The sequence below is a fragment of the Elephantulus edwardii genome, unplaced genomic scaffold, assembly GCF_000299155.1.
Source record: "Elephantulus edwardii isolate Elephantulus edwardi_28Jun2011 unplaced genomic scaffold, EleEdw1.0 scaffold00006, whole genome shotgun sequence".
NCBI classification, from domain to species: Eukaryota; Metazoa; Chordata; class Mammalia; order Macroscelidea; family Macroscelididae; genus Elephantulus; species Elephantulus edwardii.
This window is the reverse complement of record NW_006399756.1, coordinates 26866953-26887713: the sequence shown is the minus strand read 5'-3', so window position 1 is coordinate 26887713 and position 20761 is coordinate 26866953. Positions and strand designations below refer to the sequence as shown.

At 39.9% G+C, this 20761-nt stretch overlaps 1 protein-coding gene across 1 annotated transcript in view; it reads left to right on the top strand.

The window, feature by feature from the left end:
* The first annotated feature begins 4537 nt into the window (after positions 1 to 4537).
* The window catches only part of SLK (STE20-like kinase), a 65991-nt gene continuing 49767 nt past the window's right edge, over positions 4538 to 20761 (top strand). Inside the window, 1 exon segment of the mRNA XM_006880178.1 lies at positions 4538 to 4594. Coding sequence (XP_006880240.1) covers positions 4538 to 4594 — 57 coding nt within the window.

Sequence of the window (20761 nt, the reverse complement as noted above, 5' to 3'; positions counted from 1 at the left end):
CATGGGCTTGGTGACAGGAATGAGGCTGGAGATAGAATGATTGAATTTTGTAAAATCAATGACTTATTCATTGCAAATACATTTTATAAGAGACACAAATGCAGGTTATACACATGGACTTCGTGCTCCAATAGGTACTGCAAACTCTCATTCTTGTATTAAAACAATGTTTTATTGAACCTGAAGAAACACATCACCTTGCAGAGCTTTTATATTATTAAATGAACTAGTTACCTTGCCGCCTCAAAAAGGGAGGTTTAAAAAACAACTCAGTTGGCCTGATTTACAGGAGTGGACCACATTGCAAATTAGTTTATCTGTAGAATCTGGGTGCTATCAGAGCATAATAGAACATAAGCCCCCTTTGGGAAACTAAATCATGTGGCTTGAAAGGGAGACACAAGAAAGCTTCCTGGAAGAGAACAATATACTTGGCTTCAAAGCAGCTTTTATCCCTTAGTCATTCCCTAATCCTTGCTGTTATGTGAAAGAGTAAACATCTGAGAGGCAAAGCTGTTGAGCGGAATTAGGACAGTCTCCTGACAGACAGAATGATCTATGCGGGCTAAGGGCTCATGGCGTTCCTCTGTTTTGTGGAGTTTAACTAACTCATTGCCATTAGAATTGATTCACAGCTGACCCTCCAGAAGATTTTCAGAGGCTATAAATTTCACTGGAAGAGTTTGCTCATCTTTCTCCCACGGAGCAGTGGGTGGATTTGAACCAGTTGCCTTTGGTTTTGGCCACCTACTCGACCACCAGCACATGGTGGCTTAGTGGTAAGGAGTTGTGCTGCCAACCCAAAGGAATGTAACTCGAATGCACCAGTTGATCCACAGGAGAAAGATAAACTATCTCTTCCTCTCCTGTGATTAACTGCTTCTGAAAATCCACGAGAGGGTCAATTATGAGTCGGTTCCAACTCCATGGCAAACAACAATAATGACAGCAATTAGAAGCAATCCACAAAAGAGGAAAACCTTCAAGGACGTGGGCTGGCTCAGTGACTGCAATGTCGAGCTTAAGCATGGCAGAGATTGTAAAGGGAGGGCACAGAATAAGGCAAAGCTTTGATTGCTGATAGAGTCACTATGAGTTGTAGACAATCGAAAGCAAAATGTCTCGGGAAAGAAGCACATCAGGAATGTGTCCTGTCTCCATGCTTTTCTGCCTATATGCGGAACAGGCCATTATGGAGGCTGGACTTTATGAAGAGAAATGTGGATCAGGACTGGAGGAGGACTTATGAACAAATTGCATTATGCAAATGACACAACATTGCTCACAAAATTGAAAAAAACCTAGAATGTTCGCTCCAGAAGGTCAAGAACTGCAGTCTTTGCTATAGACTGAAGCCTAACACCAAGAAGACTTAAGATTCTCACTATTAGCCCAATTGGCAGCACTATGACAGATGGAGAAAAGATTGAGGTTGTTAATAATTTCAGTTTGCTCAACTTCACAATAAATATTCTTGACACCAAAAGTTAAGAAATGAAAAGACAAATTGCTCTGGTGAAGGCTGCTGTCAAGGACCTTCCAAAAGTGCTAAAAAGCAACACTGTTATTCTAGAGATTAAGGTACGTCTGATACAGGACATGGTCTTTGCAACTACTTGCTGTGCATCAGAGAGCTGGACAATGAACAAAGATGACAGAAGAAGAATTGATGCCTTTGATTTGTGGTGCTGGAGAAGAGTATTGAATATATCATGGACGGCTAAGAGAACAAATACATTTATCCCGGAGATGGTGAAATTAGGCTGCTCCTTAGAAGCAAGGATTTTGGAGCTCTATCTCACATACTTTAGGCACGTGGCCAGGAGGGAACAGTCTTTGGAGAAAGACACTATACTTGGAAGGGTGAAGGAACAGCACAGGAGAAGAAGAAATGGATTGACACAGTAATGGGGCAAAGGGGTGGAGGAAGGTGTGTCAAAGGTAGTGAGATTGGCTCAGAATAGAACAGATTTCAGAGCTATTATACATAGGGTCACTAAGTGTTACAGGCATCTTGATGGCACATTGCAAAAACAACTACAGTAGTTAATGATCTTGAGGAACTTTTAAAAATATATTTATTGGTCATCTCATCTGAAGTCTTCTTTGGTGAAGAGTTTTTTCAAATCATTGTCCTTTTTTATAATTGGGATGTTTGTTTTTTCTTGGTGGGGTGTTAGTATTTTCTAGAAAATTTAGGGATTATAACCTTGTCAGCTGTGTCCTTCCTGATTACTTTTCTCAGTTTGTAGGTTTTCCTTTCATTCCTTTAGGGAAAAATTTTGATACAGATGTTGGGTTTCGGCAAATTGACTACAACTCCCAGCAACCTTGTAAAACAAATCTGAACCTTGACTTTTCTTGTGCTATCCTCACAATATTTGGAATGTTTGACTGGGTGTCACAGTTAATGTGTTAATTCACGATGTTTCAAGTAATTCTCTCTCTTTTTTGTCTGTGTTAATTGTTACTGGTTTACATACAAAAAGGTAGAACACGTTCCTTTGTGCCAACCTACCATTGCTGATCACTTTGAAAGGGATCAGAATAGAGGATTCTAAATAGAGGGGGACAGAAAATTGGGGGGAAAGCCCATCAAAATAATAAAAAATAAATAAAATAAAAACGGGGGGGGGGAAGAAAGCAAAATGTCCTATAAAACTCAGTACCATTATCAGTGCCAACCAAAGGTATAAAAATGAGCAAAATGGCTTCCAGGTTGCAGGTAGGATCGTCAAAAGAGGATGTCCTTTCCCAGTCGTGGATAACAGTTGGATGCGGGAAGAACTCAAAGGTAGGCATCATTTGGAGGTGGATACTGAAGGAAGAATATGGCAGTTGCCCCACCCCCACCAAGTTTGATCACTTCCTGAGAAACTTGGTAACACCTAAGCTGGTCACATCAAAGACCAGACCAGACAATGGATCCTGATAAGAGTCTGAGCTTGATTAGAAAAGCTAAAACCTAACTTAATTAAAGCGCCAAATTTCGAGAAGTCCCATCTTAGTCCTCCCCAGGACCCCTATAAAAAGGAACCCCCCCAAACTGCCGGCGCACCATTTTGACCCTGTCCACATGCCAAATGGCCGGGTCACTTGGTGTCCCTTTCAGACCGTGCAATAAAGGCTTGCTCATTTCTTGGGACCAGTTCCTTTATTTCTCTCCCTTGCGCCCTTGTGCTCTTTTTTATATCTAACATATACAGGGGGGTGTATCCCCAAGCCGTATTTATGTAGAATTTCACCAAAGATTGAGAAAAAGTATGGTTATGTTATGTGCCCACTTCAAAGAATGAAGATATGAAGTCCCTGGAGAAAGAAGTGACGTTGGAAGCCCTAAAGCCCATTTGAATCTCTGCGCTGGGCTTCCATTGTCCTTTCCTGTGGAAATGGATTTTCAATTAGAATGATTACACATGAAGAACCATTTCTTATTTTGCTTAGTGATCTTGAGTTTAAACTTACTTTAGCTGCAAAGTGATAATGTAAGCATATGTTTATTATTACAGCAAAAGTATAAACTCTATGAGCTTTGAATAAGATAAAAAAAATCATAATATTTGTGTGTGGGGCGAAGCAGAGGAGTGAGGATGGGTGAGGGGTGGAGGGTGGTTAATCATAGACTTGCACAGTTTGTGGGGAGGTGAAGCAAATGGGAAAGACTGGGTGTGAAAACAATGTATAAGAACTTTTAAATAAACCAGTATTTTTTAAAAATCATAATACTTGATTATAATCTTTTGCTAATTAGGAAACAACGCTAAAATGTTTTCCCACACTTTTTCATCTCATTCCCCATCCCTAGGATACAACTGACCTGCTCTCAATCATTATAAGTGTCTTAGTTACCTAGTTTTGTCATAATAGAGATGCAACAAATTGATGGCTTTAACAAACAAATTTATCCTTTTACTGCTGAGAAGGCTAGAAGTTCAAAGTTAGGGTGCCAAATGCAAGGGAAGGCCTGGTGGGCTTTGGAGAGGTTGATGTACCTTGACATTCTTCAGTGCCAAAGAGCTTCCTCACATAGAGTTCTCAGTCCAAAAGGACACACTCCACTCCTGGCAAATCTTCCTTGGTGGTACTGAGGTCTCCCTTTCTTGGTTCACCTTCTTCCCGTTATCTCCAGTGACATAAAAGCTGTTACAAGCCACAGCCTTACGGAACTGCTTATATCTGATTAGAACTGTCATGGGATGAAATAGTATTGTATTACAATCTTAATTGTTTTACAATTGGTTTATCAGATCATGGAAGATCTTCCACAGCATCCATATTATATCTTCCTATATGTATGTTTGCAGGAGACAAAATTCAATTCATAACAATAGGCTGCTTTACATTTTTGTTTCTATTTACTGAATAAATAGAATACACTCTTTTTTGTGATGTTGGAGAAGAATACGGAATATCTCACAGACTGCCAAAAGAGCAAACAAGTGCAACCAGAGTGCTCCTTAGAGGCAAGAATGGGCATGTTGGGAAGAGATGAAACAGAAAGATGAAGAGAAAGGCTTCAAAGAGATGGATTGACACCATGACTGAAATAACAGGCACCAGTATATCAGAGATGATGAAGATGGTGCCAGATAGGGTAAGGCTCAAATTGTTGCTCAGAGGGCATGGAATTGTAGCAAACATAATAGCACCTAACAACAACAACAATAACAACAACAATGATTCTCTTTTATTCAGCACTATTATTCTCTTTCCTCATGCCAAAACCTCCCAAACCCACTTATTTTATTCTTATTACAAAAACTATTTCAGAAATGTTTCAATATTGAATAATATTATAAACAGCATAACCAGGAGCGAATGATTGTATTGTGGTTGAGTTGGAACTGACTCATATCTGACCCTCCACTGAGTTTTCAGAACCTGTAAATTGCATGGGAGGCGATTTCCCATCTTTCTCCTACAGATTCTCTGGTAGATTCACACCAAGAGAGGCACTGCCTTTGTGTTAGTGCAACTCTCTACAGACCATGCCGACAGAGCTCTCTAACTCCCCAAAAGTAATCTATAAGTTTAGGGAGAAACTAATAGAAATACTAATAGGTTTCGCTGGTGGGTGGCTCTCTTCGGTCTTCTGCTTTTCTCTTTTGTTTTTAAACTCCATCAATATTTCTTGAGATAAATGTGTACTCGTCCAGATTTGTCATACCTCTTATAACAAACAAATTGGTATTGGAGGAATTGCAACCAGGGAAACAACATGCTTGGAGGGGTGTATGATCACAGAAGGAGAAGATCCTCAAACAGATGGATCGACCCAGTGTTGTTCATAGGGTCACTCTGAGTCACAGTCAATGGTACACTTTGGTGGGATGACTCACTTGGCCATCTGAGGCTCCTCTAGCCATTGGTGTCCCCTTGTCCAGAGCAAAGAAGAATGAAGAAAATTAAAAAATGAACAGAAACAATTAGTCTAAAGGATGAATGGACCTCTTGAACCTCAACTCCCACACCCTGAGATGTGAAGAACTAGATGGTGTCAGGCTATCACTCTGACTACTCTAAAAGGGATCATAAGAGATGATCCTAGAAGAATGTGAGGGGGAAGAACCCTCAAAATTCTAAAAATTACCAGGCTTACTGGTCTCATAGAGACTAGCAGAATCCCTGGAACTATGGCCCTTATTCACCCTTCAAGTTTGGAATTGAAATCACTCCATAACTCAGCTTTCAACCAGACAATAGACACGTCTACAAGGTGAACCAAGGAAGCACCTACTTCTTAGAACAATCAGGTACATGAGATCAAAAGGGAAGTGTCCTCCCACCAAGGCAAAACCCTGAAGGTTTCAAGGGAAAGGACAGAAGGATGAAAGGGAATGAGAATCACAGGAATGGAGTGGCAATTGCAATCAATGTGATAGGATGAAGTGTGTATGAATTGTTGAACAGAAAATCAATTTGCCCCATAAACATTTACTGAAATCACAATTAAAAAAAAAAAAACAACTGGAGAAGAAGAAATAAATGGAGGGATAGGCCACAAAGTCCTAAAGGAGGGGACAAATAGAAAAGAAGAAAAGAGAACAGTATAGACTCTTAGAGTCTAGACTGTGGATGTTTAGAGTCTACTCAGTCAAATCCCTCATATTTGAAAGAAAGAGCGTCCTAGATGCTTAAATGATTAGACTTGACTGGGGTCTGTGCTACAGCCAGAGTTGTCGTTTCCTTAGATGATCTTTAAATTAGAAAAAAAATGACAAAATAAAGGTGACCTAGCTGGAGAGACGCAGACTCACAGGCCCTCAGCCAGGTTAATGCAATGTGGGTTGAATTTCAATCTTCTTCTACCCTACAGGCTGTGTGCTTTTGTGTGGCACACAAAAGCCAGACAAGTGGACTTACATCAGCCAAAGAAAAACTAGGACCAGGATCCATGACTCATTTATTTGGCTTGGGAGTGTGGTGATTATAGGCAGCACAGATGCAAAATAAAAGTTCAAGCAGAAAAGAACTTTTCTAGAAATCAGGGATGGATAGAGTGGAGAAGACTTGACAGTGATGACGTGACATGAAAATCAAGGACTGGCAATCCAAGATAAGGGTGGAAAGAAGATTAATTGGAACTGTAACTCCAATGGTGAAGTTCAAGGGAAGATTAGCAGTCACTTGGCAGAAGAAAGATGTAGCAATCTGCTTTCCTAAAGATTAAACCCATTGCCATTGAGTGTGTCCAGAGTGGTGGCAGCTCTTCACTGGGTTTCTAAGACACCAATATTTGCAGAAGAATACCTTGTTTTCTAATGGAATGACTGGTGGGTTTGAACTGCCAACTTTTTGTTTAGCAGCTCAGCACACCAGAAACCCTACGGAGCTGTAACTCTTTGTCCTTCAGGGACTCAATGAGTTAGAATTTATTCAACAGCCATGAATTTTTAAATAGTTATTTAAAGAACCAACTCTAAAGGAGCTCTGGTGGCCTAGCGGCAAGAGGCTGCACTGTAAACCTGAAGGTGCAAAGTTTGAATCCACCAGAAGCTCTTCTTCAAGGATGGGAAGTCTCCTCTTGTGCCAATCGGATCTGACTTGTCAGCACACAACACCTAAAATAAAATAAAGTGTCACTAAAAAAAAGGTTTTAAAAAAAGAATCAATCTAGTTTGTGTATTTTGGTGTTCAGCTGAGCCCTCAACCATAAATTATTGAGTTAATTTTTTGTTAGAAATGGTCATTTTTATGATGTTCACACCCATAATAGGGGCACACATGAGTATGTGCCTCTAATAAGAATTTGCGTTAGTTCATTTTCTCCTATGACAACATGAAACATGAGCCATGGAGAGAGAACAGAGTTTGACTTGTTAGACAAGTAGGCAATATCTCACAACCATGTTAATAATTTACTGTAAGTAAGTCACCAATCATGGTTTATAATTGCTATGACAACTTTATACAAGAAAATAGCATAGCAACTCGATAATTTCATTAAAAAACTGTGAGAGATGCTAGGTCCTAAAGAATTTAAAAAGGAAGAAGGAAGAGCTACAGATTATAGTAAGGAAATGGAAATCCTTTCTTTATAAAAAAACTTGACTTTTTTGGAGAAAATAGACACTGATATTACCCTGAAAGCATCTTCCCTTGCCTCAACTCTTATCCACCTTTTGAGGTAACTTGCCTAAGGATTACCCTAAAAACAGTTGTAGTAGAAATAGCTTCTCAATGATTTTTAAAAAATATTCTTTATTCATTTATAAACTACTAACAACATTTACTTTTCATTCATTTGAATTCTAAAATGCTAAACTCAATTACCGTAAGGTAAAAGATAGCTGTGAGATTCACCAGGTGGTGGAAATGTTTTGAGTACTACTCAAAACATTCATAGTTCAACTCCATTCCAAGGTGTCTTGAAAGACAAATCTGGTGATCTTCCAGAAAGGTTATAGCCTTGAAAACTCTCTATGGCATCACTGTGTGTAGGGATTGACTCAATGCAACGAGATGAACAAAGCTAGGGGCACGTTAGAAATAAAACTTAACAACTAGAAGAGCTCTTGGAGATCATATGGTCATTTAAATGAGACAACCACTAAAAAAAAAATCCCTTCCAAGTTACTCTGTCTTCTTTGTTGTTCTGAATGATTTTACCCCTCTGAAACGGCTTCTGTTAAAATGGAAATCTATCTATAAGTCAATATGGATTGCATCTCAATGTCAGAAAACCAAAAGTTCTCACTGCTGAACTGATAGATGACATTATGATAGGTGGAGAAAAGATTGAAACTGTCAATGACTTCATCTAACTTGGATCCACAATCAATATACTTGGCACCAGCAGTCAGGAAGGAAATCAGGAGACATATTACATTGGGAAAGTCTGCAGTTAGGAACCTCTCCAAATTACTATAGAGCAACAATGTTAGTTTGAGGACTAAGGTGTGTCTAATTCAGGCAATGGTCTTTTCAATCACTTGCTATGCTACTGAGAGTTAGATAATAAGGATAGCAGAAGAAAAATTAATGCCTTTACACTTGAACTCTAGTGTTGGAGGAGAGTATAAAATATCACATGGACTGCCCAAAGAACTAACAGATCTATGTCTTGGAAAGTATAGCCAGAGTGCTCCTTGGAGGCAAGGATGGTGAAGTTTTGTCTTACATACTTTGGGCATGTTGCTGTGAAAGGCTATTCCTTGGAGAAGGACATCATGCTTGGGTAGGTGAGGGATGGTGAAGGAGAGGAAGACCCTCAATCAGGTGGATTGACACAGTAGCAAAGTGCTTGAGTGTGTCAGAGTTTGTGAGGTCTGTACAGGACAGGACAGGGTTTATGTCTGTTGTTCATTATGTTGCGAGCAGTCACTTGACCCAAAAGTGCCTAACATGGGGAGAAAAGTGCAACAATGAATGAATGGAATTCCAAAATTTCTGTAGATGTTCATTGAAATGAAATAATAATAACAAAAACTATATATATAAAGTACCTAACAACAACAATCTATAAGTCACAAAGTTTAGTCAAGTTAATGACTTAGTCAAGGTTATAGAGCTAGTTAATAGCAGAACAATTTTGAGCTAATGATCTTTCTGTATACTACTGGGTCTGGCATATGGCTTTTGAGACAGAAATAAAATGAATAAATGAATAGATAAAAAGGATGGAGGAATGGAATAGTACAAAGGATTTCATCAGACCCAGGGACTGGCTCTCTGCTGATGCTGGGTTAGATTATGCCTACTTAGTGCCTAAATAAAATACATTTCATATTGACCATTGAAGTACTTAGTTTCAAAGATGTTATGGTGTCTTGAGTTTCAAACCAGAATTGCAATACTGTTTGCAAAAGAAGCATGTCAGTGCCATTTAAAAAAAATTATCAAGATTTGACTATATTAAGCTTTTTCATTACACTGCCAAAGACTTATGATTCATTTTAGCAGAAGTAGCTTGGGATAAGGAAGAGGCGGGAGTGTGTGTGTGTGTGTGTGTGTGTGTGTGTGTGAATAACAATTTTTGAGTGACGCAGAGATGAATTAGAAGAGAAGATATTTTTAGATTCCTTTTTTGAATTGAAAAAAAAAAACCAAACCCAAAACTAAAACTACCCTTAAATCAGGTGATTTGTTTATAAATTTTTTTCATTTCCTTTCAAAATAGAGGGAAATGACCACCATCTGTCTTGAATTTTCTCAATGACTTTCAATTCTTTTTCAGGAAGTAATTGTCATAATTAGAGGTAGTTTCTTAGAATATTTAGAAAGATTCCTTTTAAATAATGGAACTCCATAAGGATAGGAAAATATATTAATATCATATAGCTCTTATATATAATTTGCTACTTTCATTTAACCTATATAGTAGTATTTAAATAACTGAATAATAACCTTACTGTCTAAATTAGAAATAAGGAGGAAGGATAGCATTGGCATGTAATGTGCCAACTAGGTAAACAGTTTTTCCATTTTAATGAATTAATTCAACAAAATGGATAAAATACCAGGACATTAGTTATAAGAATGAGCAAGACATTGTCCCCGCCCTTGGTTCTGAATCTAGAAGGAGAAATGCATACCTTCAAACACATTCACATACACATGCTTCTATAGAAACACACCAACACACACACACACACACACACATTAATACACTTACAGAATGTATATATACATGCTTCTACACACACATCCAGATCCATATCCAATATACTAACACACAATCACACATGTTGTTGTTGTTATGTGCCCTTGAGTCGCTTGCGACTCATAGAGACCCTGTGAACAATAGCTTTGAACCCTGCTCTATCTTGAGCCAACCTCATTGTCTCTGACACACCTTCCCCCATTACCACAGTCAATCCATCTCATCCAGGCTCAGTCACACATACGCACTGATAATAAACATCTTACACACATTTTAGAGAGCTCTGGTGGCCCAGCAGTAAGGAGCTGCACTGCTGGTCCAAAGACATGTGGTTTGAAGCCACCAGCTGCTTCCACTGGAGAGAGAGGAATAATCCCCTCCTGTGTGAGTTGTTGTTCTGTGCTGTTGAGTCGCTTGCAACTCATAGCGACCCTATGCACAACAGCCCTAAACTCTGCTCTGTCTTGTGCCAATCACACTGTCTCTGACACTCCTATCCCGATAACCCCAGTCACCGAATCAATCCACCTCATAGAGGGCCTTCCTCTCCTGCGCTGTCCCTCCACCCTCCCCAGCATGATGTCCTTCTCCAAGGACCGGTCTCTTCTTACAACATGTCCAAAATATGTTAGACGGAGCCTCAGAATCCTTGCCTCCAAGGAGCCACCGGGTTAACCCTTTCCAGGATGAATCTCTTTGTTTTCCTAGCAGTCCATGGTACTCTCAATACTCTTCTCCAGCACCACAGCTCAAAGGCATCAATTCTCCTTCTGTCCTCCTTGGTTATTGTCCAACTCTCTGATGCATAACAAGTGATTGTGAAGACCATGGCCTGTAACAGACTGTATCCATGCCTGTGTGAGTTACTGCCTCTTAAAACCCACTGGAGGATCAACTATGAGTTGGTTCCAACTTGATGCTGCTACATAACACCACCATACCACATATACCCATAGATATATATTCAGTTATACACACATACATACACCCTGGGCTAATAAAGTAAAGATAGTGATAATGAAGTTAAGAAGGGAAGGAGAAAGATAAAGTAGTAATCACATGCCCATGGGAGAGCTAGTCCAGAAGCTCAATGAAGTCAGGGAGGTGGTATGCCTCCTGCTGTCGCTGTCAGGGGCTGTCCTGTTGTCTCTGGCTTGTAGTGTCCAATGCAGGAGATGAAGAAACACTGCCTGATCCTGTGATGCATCCTCACAATCTCTGTTTAATTCTTCTGTTGCAGTGAGTGTGTCAATCCATGTCACTGAGGGTCTATTTATTTGATGGACCTCCACTTTCCCAAGCATGATATCCTTGTCAGGGGACTGGCCTCTCCTGATACCATGGCCAATGTGTAAAGTCTCACCATTCTTGCTTCCAAGGAGCACCTTGGTTTCACTTCATCTAGGACATATCTGTTTGTTCTGTTGTCCAAGACACGTTCAATATTCTTCCTCAACATCACAATTCAAAGATGCCAACTCTGCTTTGGTCGCCCAACGTTCATATGCATGTTGTTGTTCTTGTGTGCTGTCAAGTCAGTAATTGACCCCTAGCTGACCCGGCAGTGGGTTTTCAGAGGCAGTTAATTTGCATGGAAGGAGAGAGCCCATCCTTGTTCCATGGAGCAGCTGGTGGATTTGAGCTACGTGCCTTCTGGATTGCAGGGCAGTTTCTTACCACTAGGCCACCAGAACTCCTATGATGTGCATATGAAGCAATTGCAACACCATGGCCTGGGAGAAATGCACTTTAGTTTTTAAAGAGACATCCTTGCTCTTTAACACTTTAAAGAGACCTTGACGGCAGATATGTTTGATTTCTTCACTGCTGCTCTCACGGATGTTGACTGTAGATCCAAGTAAAAGAAAATCATTGACGAATTTAGTCTTTTCTCTGCTTATAATGATGTTATTTATTGGTCCAATTCTAATACTTTTGTTTTCCTTCTGTTCTCAAAGTATTAGGGGAATTATTAATTACTGGGGAGTTAAGTTTATAAAGATCTGATTCAAGTAAAACCTGCCAGTACTATCTCTGGAGCAACGACTAGTTATTTAACGCTTTGCTTCAGTTTTCTCTTTAACAAAGGGACTTTAAAAAAAATTATCATTATTCATTTTAATGAAAATTTAGAGACTTTGGATTTCCATTCATTCATTGTTGCACTTTTCTTCCTGACCACGTCTCTCTCCAATTCATCCTTCTCCTTGAAAAGTAAAACTCTTTCATTGTTATATAATCCCTCCCCCCAAGTCCGCTCTACTGTGCAGCCTTCGTTCTGGACTCCTGTCATGACAATAATACCTAATCACATATCCCTTTTAAACAATTCTGTCCCTCATCTGTTTCAATGCACTATACATTATTTATCTCATCTTTCTCAGTCTCCCCCCAAGTGGCACTATGCATTATTTGTCCTTTTGTGACTGAGATATTTCACACCTCATAATGTCCTCCAGGGTCACCCATAACAAAGGGACTGTTCTAACACTGATCCCATAAAGTTTATATAAGGTTAGAAGTGAGATAATGTGTGTAATCCACTTTAGCACTGTGCTTCAGTAAGAATTTGTTTACATAGTAACATTTTAATTTTTCTAACTTTTTAAATTGTGATTTGAGTGAGACTTTATTGAGAAAATTGGCTTTCCATTCAACAGCTGATATACATTGTATCTCATGACATTGCGTATAATCTCCACAATGCAACAATAGTACCCTTCACACTTTCCTCCTGTGTTTCCCATTTCCAGCCTCTTTCTTTCCTATCACTTCCTGCCTTCCAAGTTTGTCTGGGGAAACAAGGCAAATGCTGCCCTTTCAATATTTTATAGTTGATTGTTCTTAGGAGGGCATTGCTTTTTGGTGTTATTTATCACCCCAGAGGCCCGTCTTTGTGTGGCTGAAAGCTGAGTCAGGGTGGTAATTTCAATCCTACATTTTAAGGGTGACTAAAGGCCTTTGTTTTAGGGCTTCCACGAGTCTCTATCATACAGGTAAGACTGGTCTGTCTTAGGCTTTTGAATTTTGTTCCACATTCTTCTCCTACTCTGTCAGGGACTTTCTATTGTGATCCCTTTCGGAAGAATCAGCAGTGACAGATGGGCACCATATAGTTCCTCTGATTTCAGGATTACTGAGCTTCAGGTTTGTGTCTCTTGGATTTTCTTCTTTATTCTTCACTTTAGACACATAGAGACCAAGAGTTATATCCTTGGTGGCTGCCCAAAAGCTTTTAAAACTGAAGTGCATAATCATCAAAGCAGGATTTTTTTTAAAAAAACGTTAATTTACTAATAATGTAATTTTAATGAGACCTTGATGATTATCAAGGGAAGTAAATTGTGAAGATAATACTTCTCTCACCAAGCTGTTTAGTGAGAATGTCTTGAAGTAATTTTAAAGTAGAGCCCCAACATTGTATATAAAATAAGAACTTTTTTAAAAAAATAAATACATGATCACTGATAAAACTTTTAAAAGTTGAAACATCAAGGAAGCCAAACTATGACATACAAATAACACAAAACACAAAATACACAAGATATTATGATGTTATTGGGAAAATCTGAGTCTGTCTAAATGGCATTTCACACACTACAAACGATTTGGTGCCGTAATTACACAGTGAAAATACATAAGGTATTATTGTTGTAATAATGACTGAAGCACAGCAGAGACCAAGAACGGTATAGGATCTGGTAGTGATTTATTCTCTTCCATGCAGGGTCAGTATGAGTTTGAGCCAGTTTGGTGGCATCTAACAACAAACTTGATGGCATGCAACAAAACATTATCAACTCCATGATCATTTGATCACAGTATGTTGTTGTTATGTGCTGTCGAGTGGCCTGAGACTCATAGCAACTCTATGTACAACTGCTCTGAAGTCTACCCTGTCCTGAGCCAGTCTCACTGACTCTGACACACCTTTGCTCCAGTTACTGTATCAATCCATTTCATCTGGGGTCTTCCTCTCCTGTGCTGTCCATCCACTCTTCTGACCAATGTGTCCTACTTCAAGGACTGATTCCTCTGGGCCTTGTGCCCAAAAGCATGTGAAATGGAGCTTCAAAATCCTAGCCTCCAAGGAGAAAGTTGGTTTCACTGTCTCCAAGACAGACCTATTTGTTTTATTGGTAGTCCATAGTATGTTCAAGACTCTTCTCCAGCATCACAACTCAAAGATATCTATTCTTATTCTGTCATCCTTAGTCACTGTCCAGCTCTGTGATGCATAACAAGTAACTGTGAAGACTATGGCCTGGATCAGGCACACTTTAGTCTTGGTTATCTCATTTCTAGAATATCGACATAATTTTATATTATTCATTGATATGTTGAGACAATTAACAATTAACAAAATAAACAGATGCAGAACAAGTACCTTTCATGCACCTGAAAGATGTTACCTTACTAATAATCAACATTTTAATTTTACGTGAGAGCTTACTTTGAGTTACCATATTGGCAAAGATTAAACAGATGAATAACAGTTCCTTGGAGGCAAGGATTCTAAGGCTCCGTCTAACATACTTTGGACATGTTGCAAGGAGGGAGAGGTCCTTGGAGAAGGACATCATGCTTGGGAGGATGGAGGGACAGCACAGAAGGGGAAGGCCCCCTATGAGGTGGATTGAGTCAGTGACTGGGGTAATCGGGCTGGGTGTATCAGAGACAGTGCGATTGGCACAGGACAGAGCAGAGTTTAGGGCTGTTGTACATAGGGTCGCTATGAGTCGTAAGCAACTCGACGGCACAAAACAACAACAACACCAACACCACTTTGGTGTAACTGAGGATGTATCAGAACTGGGACTCTTAAATTCTCTTGGTTGTTATGTACTGCTGAGATGGAACCAACTCACAGCTGACCCTACAGTGGGTTTTTAGGACAGTAAATTCCTCAGGAGGAGATTGCTATCCTTCTCCCATGGAGTACCAGGTGGGTTTGAACTTGGGTTGGCAGCATAACTCCGTAATCACTAGGTCACCAGAGATCCCTAAAATATGTAAGTACAGCTATCTGTTTTTAAAAGCAAGTTTACTGAGGCCTAATTTACTTACTATAAAATTCTCCCATTGTAAGTACACAACTCAATGATTTTTAGTATATTTAGTTGGTGATACGATGATCACCATAACTTCGTTTGGGGAAATTTTCATCATCCCGAAAAGATCTCTCATGCTCATAGCTTGATTTTTTTATAGTGGTTAGGTTAGAAGTGGAATCGTGGTGCAGAAAAAGGGGCAGGAGTGAGAGGAGAATTATAGACTGCTTTCTAGTTTATTTCTGCACTGAATTATTTACAGAAAAGATATAAATATTAAAAAATCCCTAACAACAAACCAAGCCAACTGCCATAGAGACTCACAGTGACTCTCCTTCAGGTCCTAAGGCTTCGTATCTTTATTGGAGGAGACTATGAGACGCGGCTGGTGGGTTTCAACCAGCTCTTTCGGTTAGCATCCTGCACACTGCACACTACCCCAAAGACCTTTCCATTTTTTAGCAAATGGTAAAGATCTATTTTTAAAAATAACAAAAAAGGAAGTAAAATATATCCTTTGACACAAATCTACTTCTTGTAATTTATCAAGAGCTTTATGTCCATTCTTCTAAGAATCTTCTAAGAATCACTTAGGGGGTCTTGCTCAAATATAGATACTGATTCAGTTTATCTAAGTTGGAACAATGCATTTTTAGCAGGAGGTCAAATGGGAATGAACTAGTTTGAAGTCCTATTTTTATCCTAATGATCATGGAAATGGAAAAGGATTTGCATACAATAAATATCAAACATTTAAAACACAGAAAAACTGTAAATAATTTGCCTCAAATTGGAGAGAAGAATTATACCAGAATGTGAAAAATTGGAGATAACAACTTTTATATATGGTGTAACTTCAGCATGCAGAAAAAAAAAGTAATGCAGAGTTAAAAAAAGAAGTATCTGTTTGGAATGATATAAAATCTTGCCAATAGTTAACTATGGATAGTAGGATTACAATCCTTTTTATCTTATCCTTTGTGCATTTCTGCATTTCCCACAATGATTGTGTACTGTCTTTGTATTTAGTTTCACATCCTTAAAAAACAAACAAACCTCAAACTCATTATATGGAGTCAGAACTGACTCATCCCTGACCCTCTCAAGGGTTTCTGAGGCTAACCTGTAAATCACATGGAAAGAGATTGCTTATCTTTCTACCTTGGAGCTGTGGGTGGATTAGAATCAGCGGAGGCCACACCTTTGAGTTACCAGTAACGCTACCCCTCTACAGACTACATCAGCAGAGCTCTCCATCCATAAATATTACTAATAAAATTAGATTGTTTTACAAACATGCAAATTTATATAAATACATGAAACTCTGTATTTTGAATATGTGCAGTATGAGAGAGAGAGAGAGAAGAGTTGTTATTATACAGAGTCAGAACCGACCCCATACCTTACCAGAGAAACCAGTTTGTTCCTCGGAGTCAAAGATTCTGAAGCTTTGTCTGACGTACTTTGGACATGTTGCAAAGAAGGATCAGTCCTTGGAGAGGGACACTAAGCTTGGAGGGTGGAGGGACAGAGAGGAAAACCCTCAATGAGATGGATTGATTCAGTGACTGGGGAAATGGGGCAGGTGTGTCAGAAACAATAAGATTGGCATAAGATAAAGCAGGGTTTAGGGCTGTTGTACATAGGGTCACTACGAGTCACAGGTGACTTGACAGCACATAACAACAACAATACACACACACATAAATATACTACATAAGGAAGCTTTGGTGGTAAAGGGCAATTGGTGTTGCATTGCTAACCAAAAGGTCAGCAAGTCAAATCTATCAGTTTCATTCGAGAAACATCAGCAGCCTGTACTAATAAAGATTTATAGCCTTGGAAATCAATGGAGGGTTGCTATGAGTTGGAATCCCCTGGAGCAGTGAGCTAGCATATATTAATTGTACTTCAATAAACTTGCTTAAAAATTAAGAGAGTGAAAAAAAAATTAAAGAGAGCATAATCACAACTTTGTTATTGGAAGAGGGATTTTATGACATTTTGGGGTTCGAGTAGGGCCTAAAGTTTGGGAGAATATGGGCATTATCTAGATAGTAGTATTATGTTTGTCTTACATCTGTTATCATTGATTATCATTATCATTGATTGACTGATTCATTTATTCAAAGGACTTGTCATCCTACTATATGCCAGAAATGTTACTCAAGTGCATTGCATAGCTGACCCTCTAGTAGGTCTTCAGAGGCTGTAAATTACACAGGAGATTGGCCATCTTTCTCCCTTGGAGCAGCTGGTGGATTGGCAGTGCAATGTCAGGCCTCCAGAGCTCCCGGGAAATGTTACTACGTGTTTGGTTATCACGATGAACATGCTGCCATCTTCAAAGTGCTCTGATCTGGTGGTCATGAGAAAGGTGTGTCACCACCTGGTAGATGCCAAGTAACACCCATGTTGTCTCACTGAGCAGTCCTTACCTTAGGGAGCCAGAGGCAGGTAAAAAAGGTGGCCTTAGTGAGAATTTCAGGTGATCGAGGATGGTGGCACTATGATTATGGCTGTGAAAATAGCCAAAGATTAGTTATTTTTTATTTATTTTTATTATTTTGTGTGTGTGTGTGTGTACCATCAAATCAGATTTGACTGGTACAGGAGATTGCCCCTCCTTCTCCAGCACAGCCACTGGTGGATTTGAACTGCTCACCCCTGCGATTTCAGTGCAGTTTCTTGCCACTACGCCACCAGAGCTCCCTGAAGTCAGTTATTCTTTAGGGAGTATCCTGGTTATCATTTGGGAAGTGAGCTTAAGTAATTTTGATATATCTAGATCTCAATATACATGTAAAAAAAAATCAAAAGATAATACTGCATTGGGCAAAGCTGCTATCAAGGACCTCTTTAAAGTGCTAAAGAGTAGAGATGCCAGTTTAAAGACTAAGGTGTGCCTGACCTAAACTGTGGTATTTTCAGTTGCTTCATATGCATGTGAAAATTCAACATTGACTAAAGCCCAAAGGATGCCTTTGAATTATGGTGTTAGATAAGACTATTTAATATGAACCTTGGATTGCCAAAAGAACAAAAAAAATCTGTCCTGGAGGAAGAGCAACCGGTGTGTTCTTTGGAGGAAAGGACAGTGAAACTTTGTCTCACATATTTTGGCTTATTGTCAAAGTGGGGTTTGTCTGGAAAAAGGCATGATGCTGGGGAAGGTCGTTGTTTTTGTTGTTATGTGCCTATGAGTCAACTGTGACTCATATAAAGTGCCTTTGAAAAACAGATCAGAACCTTGTCCTTTCCTGTGCTATCCTCTTAATTTCTTACAGGCTCAGGCCCATTGTTAGGTGTGAAGATTAACTAGCTCTGACATTATTCTTGTTGCCATCAGATAGACTACAACTCTCAGTGACTTTATGATAACAGATCAAAACCTTTCCCCATCTTGCATCCCCCTCACGATTTCCATCATGCTCAAGCCCATTGTTGCAGTTACTGTGCCAACCCATTTGTTGAGAATCTTTCTCTCTTTGACCTTCCTCCTTTCCCGGCATGACGTCTTTTCCCAGGAATTGATCCCCACTGACAAGAAGCCCAAAGTATGTGAGATAAGAGTTTCACTATCCTTGCCTCTAAAGAGTTGAATTTCCTCCAAGATAGATTGTTTGTTCTTTTGGCAATCTATGGGATAGTCAGCATCCTTGGCCTGACACCACAATTCAAATGGAACCTTCTGTCTTCCTTATTCATTGTCCAACTTTTAGATGCATAGGAAACATCTGACAATATTATAGTTTGGAACAGGAGCACCTGTCTTTAAACTGACATTGTTGCTCTTTTGCATTTTGGAGAGGCCCGTGACAGTTAGATCTTCTCAATGCAACACGTCCTGTGGTTTCATTGTAGATTTAAGTAGGTCAGTCAAAGAGAGGGAGACTCTCAACAAGATGCATTGACACACTGACTACAACAATGTCTGGTGACGATCAAGGCGATGGTGCAGGATAAGGCAAGTCCATCAGGTCACTGTGAGTCATGGCCTACTCCACAGCAACCACCACCACCAGCAGATGTAGCTTAGCTACACAGGTACAACAATAATAAGAACAAAGGTTGAGAGAGTCCTGGATCAGGCACCCAGCAAAGAATTTTAAAAGTTTTACTTTGTGCAGTTCTACATTTCCCACAGAGAACAAGTTGTTGTTGTTACGTGCCGCTGAGTCACCCCTATATACAACAGCTCTGAACTTTGTCCTATCCTGAGCCAATCTCACTGTCTCCAACCCACCTGCCACTATTACTCCAGTCACTGTATCAATCCATCTCATCTAGGGTCTTCACTGTCTCCAACCCACCTGCCGCTATTACTCCAGTCACTGTATCAATCCATCTCATCTAGGGTCTTCCCTTTCCAGCTTTGTGCCTCCAGCCTTCCAACTATGATGTTCTTCTCAAGAACTGGTCCCTCCTGGCAACATGCCCAAAGTATGTGAAGTGAAACTTCAAAACAGTTGTGGGATTGTAAAATGGTGCAACCATTCTGGAAGGCAGTTTGGTGCTTCCTCAAAAGGCTGAACATAGAAATTCCATTTGACCCAGCTATACCATTACTTGGAATATACCCTGAGAATGAGAACTGAGGCACAAACTGAGACTTGTACCCCAATGTTCATAGCTGCATTATTCATCCTAATTGCAAAGACCATGGAAACCTAGAAAGTATTGCAAGAACATGGAAACAGCCCAAATGTCCAACCACAAACGAATGGATTGAGAAATTATGATAAATTCACACAATGGAATACTATGCAGCACGCAGGAGCAATAACTTAGTAAATTATTACCTAACTTGGGAGGGACTGGAGAGCATTATGTTGAGTGAACTAACTCAGACCCATAAGGATAAATATTGTATAAAACTGTTATTGTACAGTGTAAGAATTCAGGAGGGGTGGGAGAGGCTGGCAGCAGAGGGATGTAGATGTGCAGGGGGAAAGTACAATTTGATGGGTAGGAGGGTGAGGGAAATGGAAAGAATTTGTTCAAATTTGTATTTGAATTTTGTAAATAAACTAGTAGAAAAAAAAAGTTGCTTCCAAACAGTAAATTGGTTTTACCCTCTCTAGTACAGACCTGTTTGTTCTTTTGGCAATCCATAGTATGTTCTGTACTTTTTCCCGAGCACTCAAGCATCACTCCTGTCATTCTTATTCACTGTCCAGCTCTCTGAATCCTATCAAGTAATTGCAAAGACCATGGGCTGCATCAGGTGCACCTCAGTACTATCGATATATATTTAGCTTCATTTGCATAAATATTATTAATTAAAAGTAGAGACTTTGAGGAGTTACCTGCCCAAGGTCACAGAGCAGATAAGCTTGGGCTCACATAGCACATAATACTACTGCCCCTCTTGTATTTTCGGGCCCATGGAGAGCGGAAATCCACTTTCGGTCCAACACCGCGACTGCTCAGTTTTGCGTCTTTGCTCTCCGCTTTTTTCCAGATGCAGAGTGACTCCTCCCCGACTGGGGACTGACGCGCATTTGGGTTTCAGAGGACAAACGCGGCAGCCGCCCGGCAGGGACCTCCTCGGCGCTTCCAGCATGCGGCAGCGAACGCGCGTGCGCGGGGCCAGAGGGGACGCCCC